This window comes from Hippocampus bargibanti, linkage group LG04 (genome assembly GCF_051943395.1).
Source record: "Hippocampus bargibanti isolate YZ-2025 linkage group LG04, ASM5194339v1, whole genome shotgun sequence".
NCBI classification, from domain to species: domain Eukaryota; kingdom Metazoa; phylum Chordata; class Actinopteri; order Syngnathiformes; family Syngnathidae; genus Hippocampus; species Hippocampus bargibanti.
The window spans coordinates 29,654,612-29,669,494 of record NC_142737.1 but is presented as its reverse complement, the minus strand read 5'-3'; the positions used below and the strand labels follow the sequence as shown (position 1 = coordinate 29,669,494).

At 42.2% G+C, this 14,883-nt stretch overlaps 2 protein-coding genes across 3 annotated transcripts in view; both read left to right on the top strand.

Annotated features, from left to right (window-relative positions):
* The first annotated feature begins 1,707 nt into the window (after positions 1–1,707).
* imp4 (IMP U3 small nucleolar ribonucleoprotein 4) lies at positions 1,708–12,970 on the top strand. The gene is made up of 9 exons (XM_088995039.1): positions 1,708–1,773; positions 2,213–2,321; positions 2,398–2,481; positions 2,574–2,683; positions 4,527–4,659; positions 10,133–10,287; positions 10,379–10,473; positions 10,607–10,680; positions 12,525–12,970. Exons 1-9 carry the CDS (start codon positions 1,771–1,773, stop codon positions 12,635–12,637), a joined length of 876 nt encoding a protein of 291 aa, XP_088851165.1. The 5' UTR covers positions 1,708–1,770; the 3' UTR covers positions 12,638–12,970.
* Positions 12,971–13,137: 167 nt separating this feature from the next.
* Positions 13,138–14,883, top strand: part of araf (A-Raf proto-oncogene, serine/threonine kinase) — a 41,025-nt gene continuing 39,279 nt past the window's right edge. The window contains exons 1-2 of one of the 2 annotated variants that reach the window (XM_088995037.1): positions 13,138–13,381; positions 14,189–14,395. In XM_088995037.1, coding sequence (XP_088851163.1) covers positions 14,288–14,395 — 108 coding nt within the window. In that variant the 5' untranslated portion in view covers positions 13,138–13,381; positions 14,189–14,287. Of the gene's footprint in view, positions 13,382–13,460; positions 13,562–14,188; positions 14,396–14,883 lie in introns of those variants that run through there. The other variant, XM_088995038.1, reaches the window with a different exon arrangement.

The following is a 14,883-nucleotide window of genomic DNA, read 5'->3' as shown; positions in this document are numbered from 1 at the left end:
CAATTCCCTTTGACCTTTGACTTCCAATACCATTACATCAAGCCATAAATGACCATCACAAATGTAAATAAAGTGACTTTATGATACAATGCAGTGTATTTCTTTCATTACAATACAATAGCACATTTATTATACATAGAATAAGGTATGTTGTGTGTAGTTTTAAGGCTTATTTAGTTGAAAAGTATATTTTATGGAAACCCGGGAACAGATTATTCCCATTTTAATGGATTCCCATGGGAATTTTTTTTGAGATACACACTTTTCACCTTACACACTCTGTCTGGGAACCAATTAAGTTCGTAAGTTGAGGTCTCACTGTACTTCTATATACATTTAAAGTCACCCATAACCTTGCCCCCCATCTGTCTGACCTTCAAATTTCCGTTCCATCTCAGTCCCTCAGATCTTCATCCTCCCTCCACCTCTGTGTGCCCCCTGCCCATCTCAACACGGTGGGGTGCAGAGCTTTGTCAGGTTTTGCGAGGTGGTGATGGCGGGTGTAAAGAGTTTGATGTTTCTCTTTATTTGTAAGTAGGTTCATTGTCAGATCTTCCAGGCAGATGATGCGCAGAGCTTGATCGTGGCGTAGAGTCGAGCAAGTCGTGCTGTGAAACTCCGTGCGATGCTGAGCAGGTCTCTGCGAGCGGTGCGTCTGTCTGGGTCTGAGTCCGAGATGAGTCTGATGTGATTCTGCCCCGTGGTTCGCCCAAATCTCTCTGTCCCGCGATAGCTCTTTTTATACAATTTGCAAGCGTGTGCTATGCGTCAGGGTGATACGCACATCAAGGAGATCAAGGAATTGAAAGACATGAAAGGGTTGAAAGGCGCACTTCAAAATCATACACGCGTGTGACGCAACAGGTGCGCATCCCAAAAAGCAGGCAGGAGGGAGCAGGAGGTTGTTTGACAAATTGTATTAAAATAAAGGTCAGCCGGAACAAAATGTAAAACATCAAAATCATCTGAACAGAAAAAATACAAAGTATCAAAAGAAGACCAAAAGTAAAAGTCTGCCAAGGTTAAACAAACACATGCACAGCATACACAATGCATGCAACAAACATGCAGCAAACAATGAACCGACACCGGATGGTCGTGCCGGGTGTCCTTTTAAGTGTCAGCGATTAAAACGACCAGCACCTGCAAGGCTGCAGGCAGGGCTGACATCGCTACCCGTTGGTCGCCAAACTGAATCGGGACGACCAGCACCTGTGCAGGTGCAGGCGGGGCCGACAGCGCCCCCCGTTGGTCGCCAACCAGATCATGACAAGCTTTCAGTTGCTCTGTTCCCAAACTCTGGAATTCATTTCCACCCAACATCTGAAATATTGACTCTCTTACCAACTTCAAATCCTACCTGAAAACCCATCTGTTTAAAATCACATTCACAGTTGAGTTGATCGGCTTTTTTATTATTTATAATTTTATTTCTAGTTTTATTGTTCTGGTCTTTATTGGCCCATTGTTCTTTTTGATTGTCCTGGGGTGCTTATTGTTTGTTTGTTTGTTCTCTACTGTATGCCTTTTTCAACATTTCGATTGCTGTCCCTTGGGCCAAAAATTGGACAGAGCCGGAATCGACCGAGCTGTCTTAACTTTGAAGGTGTCGCCCCACCCACCTTCGCTCTTATTTTGGAATCAAATTCCGTATACCACTATCAAATACTCCTATTGGCTCCGATTTTAGCCAATGAAGAACGACGTTGTTTGTTGCGCTCGTTTCCACGTGGGAACTACTCGCTGCTACTTTGCGGCCAAAAAATAAACATGGTAAGGGTTTTCTCGCTCACTCATTTTTGAATAGTGAAATTCGGGTCTCTTTGCGAATAAGTTGGTGCCAATGCCAAAGCTTACGTGAGTAGAAAAGGGTGTTGGTGTGTTTCGTATTGTCTGTGAACGTCTCCGACTGTCGTGCTTGTACCATAACCTAGCTACTCGTGTGGTTTTTGGGACAAAAACGTTGGCGACTTCGGTCGTAGACAACAACACGTTACTGATAATTAGTTGGAAAACTCTTGGTTTTCTGTTGTGATTTTGCGTCATGATCAAAACACTTATTTCGTTTTATTTGAATGGCGAGATGGCGAACTGTGGGCACGCGGGCATGAAATGTAGATTACAAGCAATGTCGAAACGACCATAATTTTTAATATTCCTTTCCATTTGATGCGATGTTAATATTCCTTTCCATTTGATGCGATGTTGATAGCTTCGTAGAGAGGTGAGACTGAGGCGGGAGTACTTGTACAGGAAGGCACAAGAAGACAGGCTGCGAACAATTGAAGAGAATAAACAGAAGCTGAAGGGTGCCCTCGATGGTATGGATGGTTTGCACTTCCTAGAAACGACATGTGTCATGTGTGATATCGACCTCACATTTTTTCCACCCTGTAGAAAACTGTCTGCTTCCAACTGAGGTACGTAGAGATGCACTGCAGCTCCAGAAACTTCTGGAGTATGACGATGGCGGTGCAGAAGGTTCGTGTTGCTTTCATGCAAATAACAACATTTCTCATGCTTATACACTATTCATCCAATTCATTTATGTTACATCATTTTCTTTCTGTCAGGTGTCAGCTCACATATGGATGATGAGTACAAATGGGCTGGAGTTGAAGATCCAAAAGTCCTTGTCACTACTTCCAGAGATCCAAGTTCAAGACTCAAAATGTTTGCTAAGGTTTGGCTCCTAAACTACTTAACGCATGCACATGCAAAGTAGCTTAGTTGCATCAAAGTATCTTAGTGGCATCGTCAGAGTGAGAATTTCAGATTGCAGTCTGAAATATTAATGAAAATTAATTGTTCCTCATGCTGGCGTGCATTATGTCCAGTCTGTGTTTCTTTATCAGCTCCTTTGTTAGTGGTAATTACCATTAAGAACAATAACCGCTCTTTACTTCTGGATTTTGAATTAAACTCCTTATAAAAAGTCAGGGATATTTGGTTTCCAAGTGAAATGTATGGGAAAAGTTCACGGTACAGTGATATCATATCATGAAAGTAGCACATTTAAAGGACAACCGACACCATTTTTTTGGTTCCTAACTGACATCAGAAAAACGTTTTATAACATCTAAAATACCCAAAGCACGCAGGCTGATACATGTATTTTTAGTCAAATGCAAAACACCAATAAAAATGACTTAAAGCAGGGCTGTCCAAAGTCGGTCCTGCCTGTTTTGCAGCTCTCCCAGGAGCAATGCACCTGATTCAAATCATCAGGACCATTTTGATGCTGCTTTACAGCTGGCTGATGAGCTGATCATTTGAATCAGGTGCGTTGCTCCTGGGTGAGCTGGAAAACAGGCAGGACAGCGGCCCTCGAGGACCGACTTTGGACACCCCTGACTTAGTGTCCCAAAACTACTTCAAAATGACCTCAGAAAGTTTCAGTTTCAGAAGATCCCGCCCCCTTGTTTGTGACATCACACCAGGACGTCTTGCCTTGCAAACGAACAATGGCTTCAGATTCGGAGAAGATGCTTTCTTGTTACTCATCCAGTTATGAATATGATTCAAATAGTTCTGAAGAGGAAAGCATAAATGTTTGCAATCGATTAAAGAAGTCCTTCCGTCTCATTTTGAGGCGTCTGGACTCCAATGTAGCGCCCAGAAAATGCACAAGGTGGCGCCCAAGCTCTGTTGGAAATGGGCTGATTTGTCTGCTAGGAATTTGTGTCAACTAGTATCAAATAGTCTTGGTGCAACACACAACAATTCACCATCACATAATTTATGTTTTTTCCTTCTACTTTTGCCATCAACACGGATCAACGTGAAGTTTTCAGACCAAACAAAGTATCCAAAATGCATTGTGTGTCGCTTTCTTGGTCAGGGGCGTTCCAGACATGACGTCGCGTCAGGCATCATCAACTTGAAAACAAGACTTCCTGAATATTCAATGCGAGTCGTACGAGAAACGTAAAATATAGCTATATGCGGTGGAATCTTTGTAAAATACGCTCAGTAGAAGTCATTTGAAGTGATTTTACAAATTATGGACACAACTTGTCCGGAGGCGCCGGTTGTCCTTTAAGTGAAGGATTTGCGCTGGGGGTTTTCTAATTTCAAACAATTAATTGAAACAAGTTAACAACAATAGTGTGTACACTACAACAAAAATGTCAACAAAATAACTTATGAGTGCTTGAGCATCTATACAACTTGATGACGATGACAATGTGTCACGCTGTTCAGAGATCAATGGAGAAAATGCAGGCCATTCCATCTGCGGTACAACAGCCGCATGATGGTGCGATCTCAATGAGCTGGAGTGTTCTTGTAAATGAACCGTGTTATTCTTTTAGGGTACAATCAGAGGATTATTCATGTTATTCGGCTAGTATAGGATTGTCACTATAACATTCACAAATAATAAGGCAGTTCTGTACCGACTGGCGACAACAGCCCACACTAACACCAACACCACAAAATACTTATCTGGTGAAAACCGTGGCTGGTGAGTAGTGCTTTCCTTGACGTCTTTTGATACATAAATATCTTCTGCTCTTTTCGGACAGGAGGTGAAGTTGATGTTTCCTTCAGCTCAACGCATGAACAGAGGAAACCATGAGATTGCGACGCTGGTGCAAGCCTCCAAAGCCAACAACGTTACTGACCTCGTCATCATTCATGAAACCAGAGGACAGCCAGGTTGGATTTTTTTTTATTCTTCAAAGTTCACTGTCATTGATGACGTAGAATGGTAGGACTATTTTCACAAAGGATACTGTATATTCACGTTTTATATTCACGTTTTCCACTCCACCGTAATTCTGCTAGAGTTTAATTCATATTGTCATCTATATTGTCGTCCATGTTTTTTCATGTGTGTCATTTTACGGTAATGTAGTCAGGCTGCCTACAAAAGAAAAGGCACAGTGGGTCTATTGAATGGCTGCAAAGTAGGAAGCGATTAAAGTCTTCGTTTGGCAAATCAATGTGCATAGATGAGATGCGGAAGTGATAAGCCGTCTTTCTGCGAATCAGCAAGCAGGTTTCAGTCACGAGACTGAATGGATGAAAAGGTTTCTTCAGCCGTCATCTGTACTTCTTTGAAGGTGTCGACGTTTCGCTTCTTATCCAAGAAACTTCGTCAGCAAACTAAAGTCTTACTGGTAGTTTAGGCCATATGTATATATATATATATATATATATATATATATATATATACAGTAAAGTCTCGTTATATCGATATCGGATATATCGATAGTCCCGGTTATATCGATACTATTTCTATGCACGCACGGGGAAAATTACATGCAAACAGGGTCGGGATACATCGATAGTCCCGGTTATATCGATATTTTTTCGGACTCCTTTGAATATCGATATAACAAGACTTTACTGTATATATATATATATATATATATATATATATATATATATATATATATATATATATATATATATGTGTGTATGTATATATATGTGTATGTGTATATATGTGTGTATATATATGTGTATGTGTATATATGTGTGTATATATATATATATGTGTATATGTATGTGTATATATATATATGTGTGTATATATATATATATATATATATATATGTGTATATATATATATATATATATATATATATATATATATATATATATATATATATATATATATATATATGTATATGTATATATGTGTGTATATATATATATATGTATGTATGTCCCCTCCATGAGTCGTCACCTTACCGTGGTGGAGGGGTTTGTGTGTCCCAATGATCCTAGGAGCTAGGTTGTCTGGGGCTTCATGCCCCTGGTAGGGTCACCCATGGCAAACAGGTCCTGGGTGAGGGACCAGACAAAGTACGACTCAGAAGACCCCGTATGATGAAAAAGACAAATGGATCTAGTTTTCCCTTGCCCGGACGCGGGTCACCGGGGCCTCTCTCTGGAGCCTGGCCTGGAGATGGGGCTCGTTGGCGAGCGCCTGGTGGCCGGGCCTACACCCATGGGGCCCGGTCGGGCTCAGCCCGAAGAGGAAATGTGGGTCCCCCTTCTCAAGGGCTCACCACCCATGGGAGGGGCCAGAGGGGTCGGGTGCAATGTGAGCTGGGCAGCAGCCAAAGGCGGGGACCCTGGCGGTCCGACCCTCGACTGCAGAAGCTAGCTCTGGGGACGTGGAATGTCACCTCTCTTACAGGGAAGGAGCCTGAGCTGGTGCACGAGGTTGAAAAGTTCCGACTAGACATAGTTGGGCTTGCCTCCACACACAGCCTGGGTTCCGGTACCAGCCCTCTCGAGAGGGGTTGGACTCTCTTCCACTCTGGAGTTGCCCACGGTGAGAGGCGTAGAGCAGGTGTCGGCATACTTATTGCCCCCCGACTCGCCGCCTGTACATTGGGATTCACCCCAGTAGACGAAAGGGTTGCTTCCCTCCGCCTTCAGGTGGGGGGACGGGTTCTGACTGTTGTCTGTGCATATGCACCAAACAGCAGTTCAGTGTACCCATCCTTTTTGGAGACCTTAGGGGGTGTGCTGGAGAGCGCTCCCTCTGGGGACTCCCTTGTTCTGCTGGGCGATTTCAATGCTCATGTGGGCAATGACAGTGGGACCTGGAAGGGCGTGATTGGGAGGAATGGCCCCCCCGATCAGAACAGGAGTGGTGTCTTGTCATTGGTCTTCTGTGCTCAACACGGATTGTCTATAACAAACACTTAATTCAAACATAAGGGTATCCATATGTGCACGTGGCACCAGGACACCCTTGGTTGCAGTTCGATGATTGACTTTATAGTTGTACCATCGGATTTGCGGCCTCATGTTTTGGACACTCGAGTAAAGAGGGGCGGAGCTGTCAACTGATCACCACCTGGTGGTGAGTGGGCTCCGTTGGTGGGGGAAGATGCCAGTCCGACCTGGAAGACCCAAACGTGTTGTGAGGGTTTGTTGGGAACGTCTGGCAGAATCCCCTGTCAGAAGGAGTTTCAACTCCCACCTCCGGCAGAACTATACACATGTCCCGGGGGAGGTGGGGGACATTGAGTCCGAATGGACCATGTTCCGTACCTCCCTTGCTGAGGCGGCAAATCAGAGTTGCGGCCGTAAGGTGGTTGGTGCCTGTCGTGGAGGCAATCCCCGTACTCGCTGGTGGACACCAGTAGTAAGGGATGCCGTAAAGCTGAAGAAGGAGTCCTACCGGGCTTATATAGCCTGTGGGACTCCTGAGACAGCTGACACGTATCGACTAGCCAAGTGGAATGCAGCCTCTGTGGTCGCCGAGGCAAAAACACGGGCAGAAGATGGATGGATGGATGGATGGATATATGTATGTATATGTGTATGTATATGTATGTGTGTATATATATATATATATATATATATATATATATATATATGTATATATATGTATATACAGTAAAGTCTCGTTATATCGATATTCAAGGGAGTCCGAAAAAATATCGATATAACCGGGACTATCGAGACTTTACTGTATATATATATATATATATATATATATATATATATATATATATATATATATATATATACAGTAAAGTCTCGTTATATCGATATCGGATATATCGATAGTCCCGGTTATATCGATACTATTTCTATGCACGCACGGAGAAAATTACATGCAAACAGGGTCGGATATATCGATAGTCCCGGTTATATCGATATTTTTTCGGACTCCCTTGAATATCGATATAACGAGACTTTACTGTATATATATATATATATATATATATATATATATATATATATATATATATATATATATATATATACACATGTGTATATATATGGCCTACTTACTGGTCTTTTAGGCCATATATATATATGCAGTAAAGTCTCGTTATATCGATATCGGTTATATCGATCTTCTTTTCCTTTCGGTTTTTCCCCTCAGGGGTCGCCACAGCGAATCAATGTCCTCGATCTATCCCGGTTTTGTGCATCCTCTTCTCTCACACAAGCTACCTTCATGTCCTCTTTGACCACATCCATAAACCTCCTCTTCGGTCTTCCTCTCGGTCTCCTGCCTGGCAGTTCAAGGTCAGCATCCTTCTCCCGATACAGTCGCTCTCTCCCCTCTGGACATGTCCAAACCATCTCAGTCTGGCTTCTCTGACTTTCTCTCGAAAGCCTCTAATATGAGTTGTCCCTCTAATGTACTCATTCCTGATCCTATCCACCTGGTCACTCCCAAAGAAAACCTCAACATCTTCAGCTCTGCTACCTCCAGCTCTGCTTCCTGTCTTTTCTTCAGTGGCACCGTCTCCAGTCCAAACATCATAGCTGGTCTGACCATGGTTTTTTACACTTTTCCTTTCATCCTAGCTGAAACCCTTCTATCACACATCACACCTGACATTTTTCTCCAGCCGCTCCAGCCTGCCTGGACACGCTTCTTCACCTCTTTTCCACACTCTCCATTGCTCTGGACAGTTGACCCCAAGTACTTAAAATCCTCCACCTTCTTTATATCTTCCCCCTGTAGCATCACTCTTGCACTTGGATCCCTCTCATTCACACACATATATTCCGTCTTGCTGCGACTGATCTTCATTCCTCTCCTTTCCAGGGCATATCTCCACATCTCTAGTTTCTCCGCCACCTGTTCCCCGTTCTCGCTACAGATCACAATGTCATCTACAAACATCATGGTCCAAGGAGATTCTTGTCTAACATCGTCTGTCAGCCTGTCCATCACCATAGCAAACAAGAAGGGGCTCAAAGCTGACCCCTGGTGGAGTCCCACCTCCACCTTGAATTCCTCAGTGATACCAACAGCACACTTCACACAACTGTCTGACAGTCATGATACATGTCTTGCACCGCTCTGACATACTTTTCCGTGACTCCAGACTTCCTCATGCAATGCCACAGCTCTTCTCTGGGCACCCCGTCATACGCTTTCTCCAGATCTACAAAGACACAATGCAATTCCTTCTGACCTTCTCTGTACTTCTCTATCAGCATTCTTAAAGCAAACATTGCATCTGTCGTACTCATTTTTGGCATGAAGCCATACTGCTGCTCACAAATGTTCACTTCTGCTCTTAGTCTGGCTTCAACTACTCTTTCCCAGAGTTTCATTGTATGGCTCATCAACTTTATTCCTCTGTAATTAGTACAACTCTGCACATCTCCTTTGTTCTTAAAAATGGGCACGAGTACACTTCGTCTCCATTCTTCAGGCATCTGTTCACAATCTAAGAGCTTGTTGAATAACCCAGTCAAGAACACCACCGCCACCTCTCCAAGACACATCCATACTTCTTAAATTTACATTTTTACAGTTTTTTAACATATTCTCTATTGCTGAAAATACTGCTATTTGCAGTGTTTCTGCGCACACAGAAACATGAAAAGAATAACATTGACGTCATCTTAGTGTCAAGGAACTATGTTGAATTTGTTAGTGTAATTTTGAGGGGAAAAATTGCTTTGCCCCCCATCTCATGGCATCTATAGACCGTTTTCAATCTTTGTAGGGGTGTATTCGATTCTTTGGGATTTATAGTCTTTATAGCAGACCTCAACCCCTACACCAGGGGTGGCCAACCAGTCAGAGATGAGGGGACATTTTTTTTATCATGTTACTGCAAAGAGGCACACACACGTTGTGTGAAAGCCCAGGGGCTGCATTGAAGCAGCCAAAGAGCCACATGTGGCTCACGAGCCTCGGGTTGGCCACCCCTGCCCTACACTTTACTGTGTTGGGAAGACAGTAGTCTTAAATTGTAGGTAATCACAGTGTTAAATTAGTATAGTATAGTAAATGTCTTGACACTGGCCATATCGTTATCACCTCTTCTAGTGCATCAATCTTTCATCAATCTTTTGCTTTTCTACATTCATTTCTTTCATAACTTTGCTGCTGTGAAATGTAAATTTCTCCACTGCGATACTAATAAAGGCAAATCCAATCCAAATCCAATCAAATTCTTGGTAAATTATGCTCAGCAACAGAAATGTCTACATTTGTAACAATAAAATTTAAAAACAATTGGCAAGTATGGCAGCAAATAATTTGTCATAATTTCATTTTCCATTTCCATTCAACAGTCTTTTTCCTCCAAGCACTGTGGGCTGAACCTAATTTACAAAATAAGGCTTGGAATAAAACTTTTCAATATCAACCGGACGTGAATAAAAGTTACATCTATTTTTGCAGATGGCCTTGTGGTGTGCCACCTGCCATTTGGACCCACGGCTTATTTCACACTTTATAATGTGGTAATGAGGCACGATGTCCCAGACATAGGCACCATGTCTGAGGCCTACCCACATCTCATATTTAACAACTTTACCTCACGGCTTGGCAAGCGGGTGAGTACTCAACCACGCTCTGTTCGCATGCCACTGATAGAATCACTCACCATTTGCTCATGATCTCGCTTAATTATTCCTTCACGCACAGGTATCCACTATCCTGAAGTATCTCTTTCCTGTGCCCAAAGAGGACAGTAGGCGTGTAATCACATTTGCCAACCAAGAGGACTTTATCTCTTTCAGGTCAGTGTGAATGTGTCATCTCATTTTAAAGACTGCATTGAATCATGTGCGACAAGAAGGCATACCAGTAAATGGATATACCATATGCTCTGTAAAATTCGCACCCCCCCCCCTTTTTTTTTTTTTTCAACAGACATCACACCTATAAAAAAACAGACCACAAGAACATACAACTGACGGAAGTAGGGCCCAGATTTGAAATGAAGCGTAAGTATATCCCGACCCTGCTTTTGAACTTTGGGTGGGTTTAAACCAGGGGTCGGGAACCCATGGTTCACAGATAAAGCTAAATACATATTCTTGCTTTTTTGCTGTTAATTTCCTGTTTGGGCTGCAGTTGGCTGAAATCGCGATTTTGATTGGATGATACTGACCTAGCGGTTGGCTGAAAGCGCAATTTTGATTGGATGATACTGACTTAGGTTGGACTTAAGACTTAGGTTACGTTGATGTCAAAACAGGTAAATGCCCCCTTTTGAATAAGCCTGACAAGGAAAAAGAGATGTAAAGTATTGTACACTTCCGGTTGAATGGACCGAAGTATTCACCTTTTTGTAGAGAACCGGTTCTGCCGTGATTCTAATTTGCAATGAAACAATATCATTGATGAAACAGTCGAATGTCAATGGCACTTTGAAAATCCCCATGCTACGTTAGCATCAATATACGAGAGACAGCAGAAAGCAAGCATGCAAGCTAATGAGCAGAATGCAGGCTAACTAGCAGTAACTTCGCGTATGGACCTGGCAAGTTGACTTACATTCCAATAGTTTGGCTGGATTTTTACCAATCATGTGCGTGTGCGGCTCTCACAGAAAAATATTTCTAAATATTTTGCTTTTACGGCTCTCTTACTCAAAAAGGTTCCTGACCCCTGGTCTAAAACATGACCAGGACAGATAACTGCAATGCTTTCAACAGGATGTGTTTGGGATGGATGGATGGATGGATTTGCCTTTCTTAGTCTCGCAGTGGAGAACTTTACATTTCACAGCAGAAAAGTGTGTGATGTATTTGCATGAAAAGAAAAAAAAACGGCTTAGTATCGCTGCTGGTACAATAACTAATTACAACAGACACGAAACGATCCATGTTGGATGGCATCTCAATCAAACACAGTTGAGCATACAAGTAAAATAATATCCATGACACAAATCATATGAACACCACTCACTGTACATGTAGAACAAAACACAATTTCAAAACAGGTGAAACTGATGGGAATTGATCAGAATTCATTAATTCAAATTCCATTACCATCAATGCTTAATTTTGGGATTGACTTCCCCTTTAAATTTTTATTTAGCCACCTTGTTGAATGTAAAGTGTCTCATCCCACTTCACTAATGGTCCCTTTTCCTCCCTGTGACCATTGTAACTGTTCTCATCCTTGTTCAAATGAATACTGAATGTGATCTTGTAAGCCTATTTCTTGATCATTTAGATTTTTTGGTCAAATACAATATGAATATCAAAGTTGGAGGGAATGGTATTTTATATGGATGCTCAAAAGCTGTGTTTAGACTGCAGCTTAATTCAATTTTATTTCACCCTGTGAACTAGGTTATTTTATGTAACAGTGTTGTCTTTATGTTTGACTTTAGTCCCACTACAAACATGAATCCTCATGCGGTCTGAGTGGTATGAGATAAAAACAACAGCCCTGACACATGGAGCATATTCACGCCCATCAGCATTATGCCACATTTTTGGTGCATGTCAATTGACATTGTGATTTGGTGTGCATGTGTGCCACAAAAATCTGAATAGGGCAATATGAAGATAGCCATTGGGAATTTCTCCAATGGGAGACGAATAAAGGTTCTCATCTAATTCAAAGTAAAATTATACATCTTTGTTAAAATATTTTGGACACAATTGAGCTTATCTGCGCCATGGAAGTCCAAGTCCTGAAAACGGGTTCCACTTCGGCCCCGTACAAACAAATTTAGTTCATTCAGTTGGAACTTTTTTTGTCTTGCTGTCTATTTGACATTTACATGTGAAAGTGTTCTCTGATGTTAAATCCTCTTTTTCTTTTCTTTTCATAGTATATATGATCAAACTGGGCACCCTGGAAAATGACAACACATCAGATGTTGAGTGGCGACACCACGCATTTACACACACGTCCAAGAAAAGAAGATTTCTCAGTGTTCAATAGTTTCATGAATCTTGACGATAATCTAACATTTGAACTCTTGTAAACAATTTCTTGTCGAATGTGTCATTGGTGAGCTTCCATAAGAGCAATATAGTTTTGGTTTGTCCACCGTAGATGTCAGTATTTGTCAAGCAATGATATTCGTGTGGAGACGCACACACACACTTCTGTGCACATTCAATTCTGTAAATGTATCCATCCATCTTCTGCGGCTTATCCGGGCGGGGGGCAGCAGCTTCAGTAGGGAAGCCCAGACTCTCCCCAGCCACTTTGAGCTCGTCCTGGCGGATCCCGAGGCGTTCCCAGGCCAGCTGGGAGAAGTACATTTATTTTTTAAATAAAGTCCCTGTTGTTGTTTGTATTTGCTTCTTAAATCCTCACTTATAGCTATCATTTTTTAGATTAAAAGTGTTTACCACGGTTGAGAACATAGGCCAGGAGAATTCCATTGTGATGCAGTAGGTACAAAACATACAGTATGCAAAGTAGGCAACGTTTTATATATTTTCCCCGGTCTCGCCACTGTCGTTTTGTAAATTGCAGGTTTCAGTTTGACGCTCTGTGTAGTAGGTTTCATTTACATGACTGAGCAGTTGGTTAATGCCCATCTCCGCTGTATCCAATGAAAGGGAGCAGCGACAGCCGCGGCCAATGAGAAAAGAGTATTTCTGAGGTTTTTCCGCTTTCCCTGAAGTTCTTGACAGATTCGACTTTAGATCCGAGAGTTCAAGATGGCCGCCTCAGGTAAGAGTTTTAATTTATATCTTGACTTGAAAAATACATCTTTGGCGACGTGAGTACAATTTGTTAACACTCCAAATAGACACAATTCGGAACAAGTATGTGCTATGGTTTGGATGACGACGGAACAAGGCCAAGTTACAGACAAGTGGAGAAAGTAAAAGCTCGGGAGCCGACGCATTGGTAAAACCCCCGAAGTTCGCAGACGTACTAGACTGGGCTGCTAACGAATAGCTGAAAAGTACCCTAGCCATTTTGTAGCTACATAATCTCTTCCACTACAGTCACGGCTAAGTCAAGTGACAACTGCGTTCCAAACAAAGTTAACACTTGGATATGCTCGATTAACATCGACCGTATGCTGTAAATTGCCATTGCCCGCTGAACTATTTGGCCAAGCATTTAAAAATTGATTAAGTGGCACAGTAAAGAGAAACATGGCTTCCAATTGTCAGACAGACAGGAGACAAATCCAACGCTAAGCTAAGTGGCTAAAATCACATCGCGTTAGCGTCACTCCATTGTGACTTCTAAATTTGCAGCTTCGACGTATCGCGAGTCCAGTAATTGCATGTTCAACTGTTATTCCGACTATTCAAAGTACTGTACAGCCCATTGGAGAAAGGCAATCATGCCCCCCACACCCATAGACGCGCATACACACGTTTGCACTGTTGGCCATAATGATTTGGTATCCTTTTATAAAATGGGCATGTTCAACAATCCATTGTTTGCTTCTTTGCTCTTTTCAACACGAATACCGGTATGTATTGCCAAGCCCCACAACTGAACCTGTTTATTTTCTTGCAGGTTGCAACTAACCAATTTACTCTTTTATATCCACGGCCCAATGACTCTAATCTGAGGTATTGGTCTCAAGTATAGAATCCCCCTCCTGATCCTCTCGTCATGTCCTCCACATCCTCCTACTCCTCCTCAGGAGAAACTAGTCCGGAGGATCCTCCCCGAGGTGGGGGCACCATCCGAGTCTACCTCCCCAACAAGCAAAGGACTGTGGTGAGACAAGTGACTCAACTGTGCTCTTTATCATTCACTCTGTTTTGTCCATCTGTAAAAATAAAATAAACTAATGCTACCACAAATGAATTAGTGATCATCCACTGTGCAAGAACTGGCAGGCTTTAAGTGTAATTACTCACACAAAGTTTGACATATCTGTCATTTTGTCAATGAGTGTGAAAATTAGCATTTGGTCTGGCAGGTGGCACTTTTCATCATGCTCCCCTCTTCTGATTTATAATTAAATTCAATGTATCCCGTCTTGTCACATTTATTCATATAATGCACTATATTGTGGTGAGCGTGTTTGCCTCACAACCTAGTGTTCGTGGACTTGAATTGAGGCATGGTAGCGGGACTGACTGACAGGTTTAGAAAATGGTTCGGGGAATTTATCTATTTCATATGGACTCAATTTCCAAAAGGTGTTTAAAGATAAGAAATTTCAAGATAAAATTGTACAACCGCACACGAGTACACTTGCA

Coding starts and splice junctions, on each gene's coding strand:
- imp4 (XM_088995039.1), top strand. Junction 2,482..2,573: donor TGACGATGGCGGTGCAGAAG/GTTCGTGTTGCT, acceptor TCTTTCTGTCAG/GTGTCAGCTCACATATGGAT. Junction 4,660..10,132: donor TGAAACCAGAGGACAGCCAG/GTTGGATTTTTT, acceptor CTATTTTTGCAG/ATGGCCTTGTGGTGTGCCAC.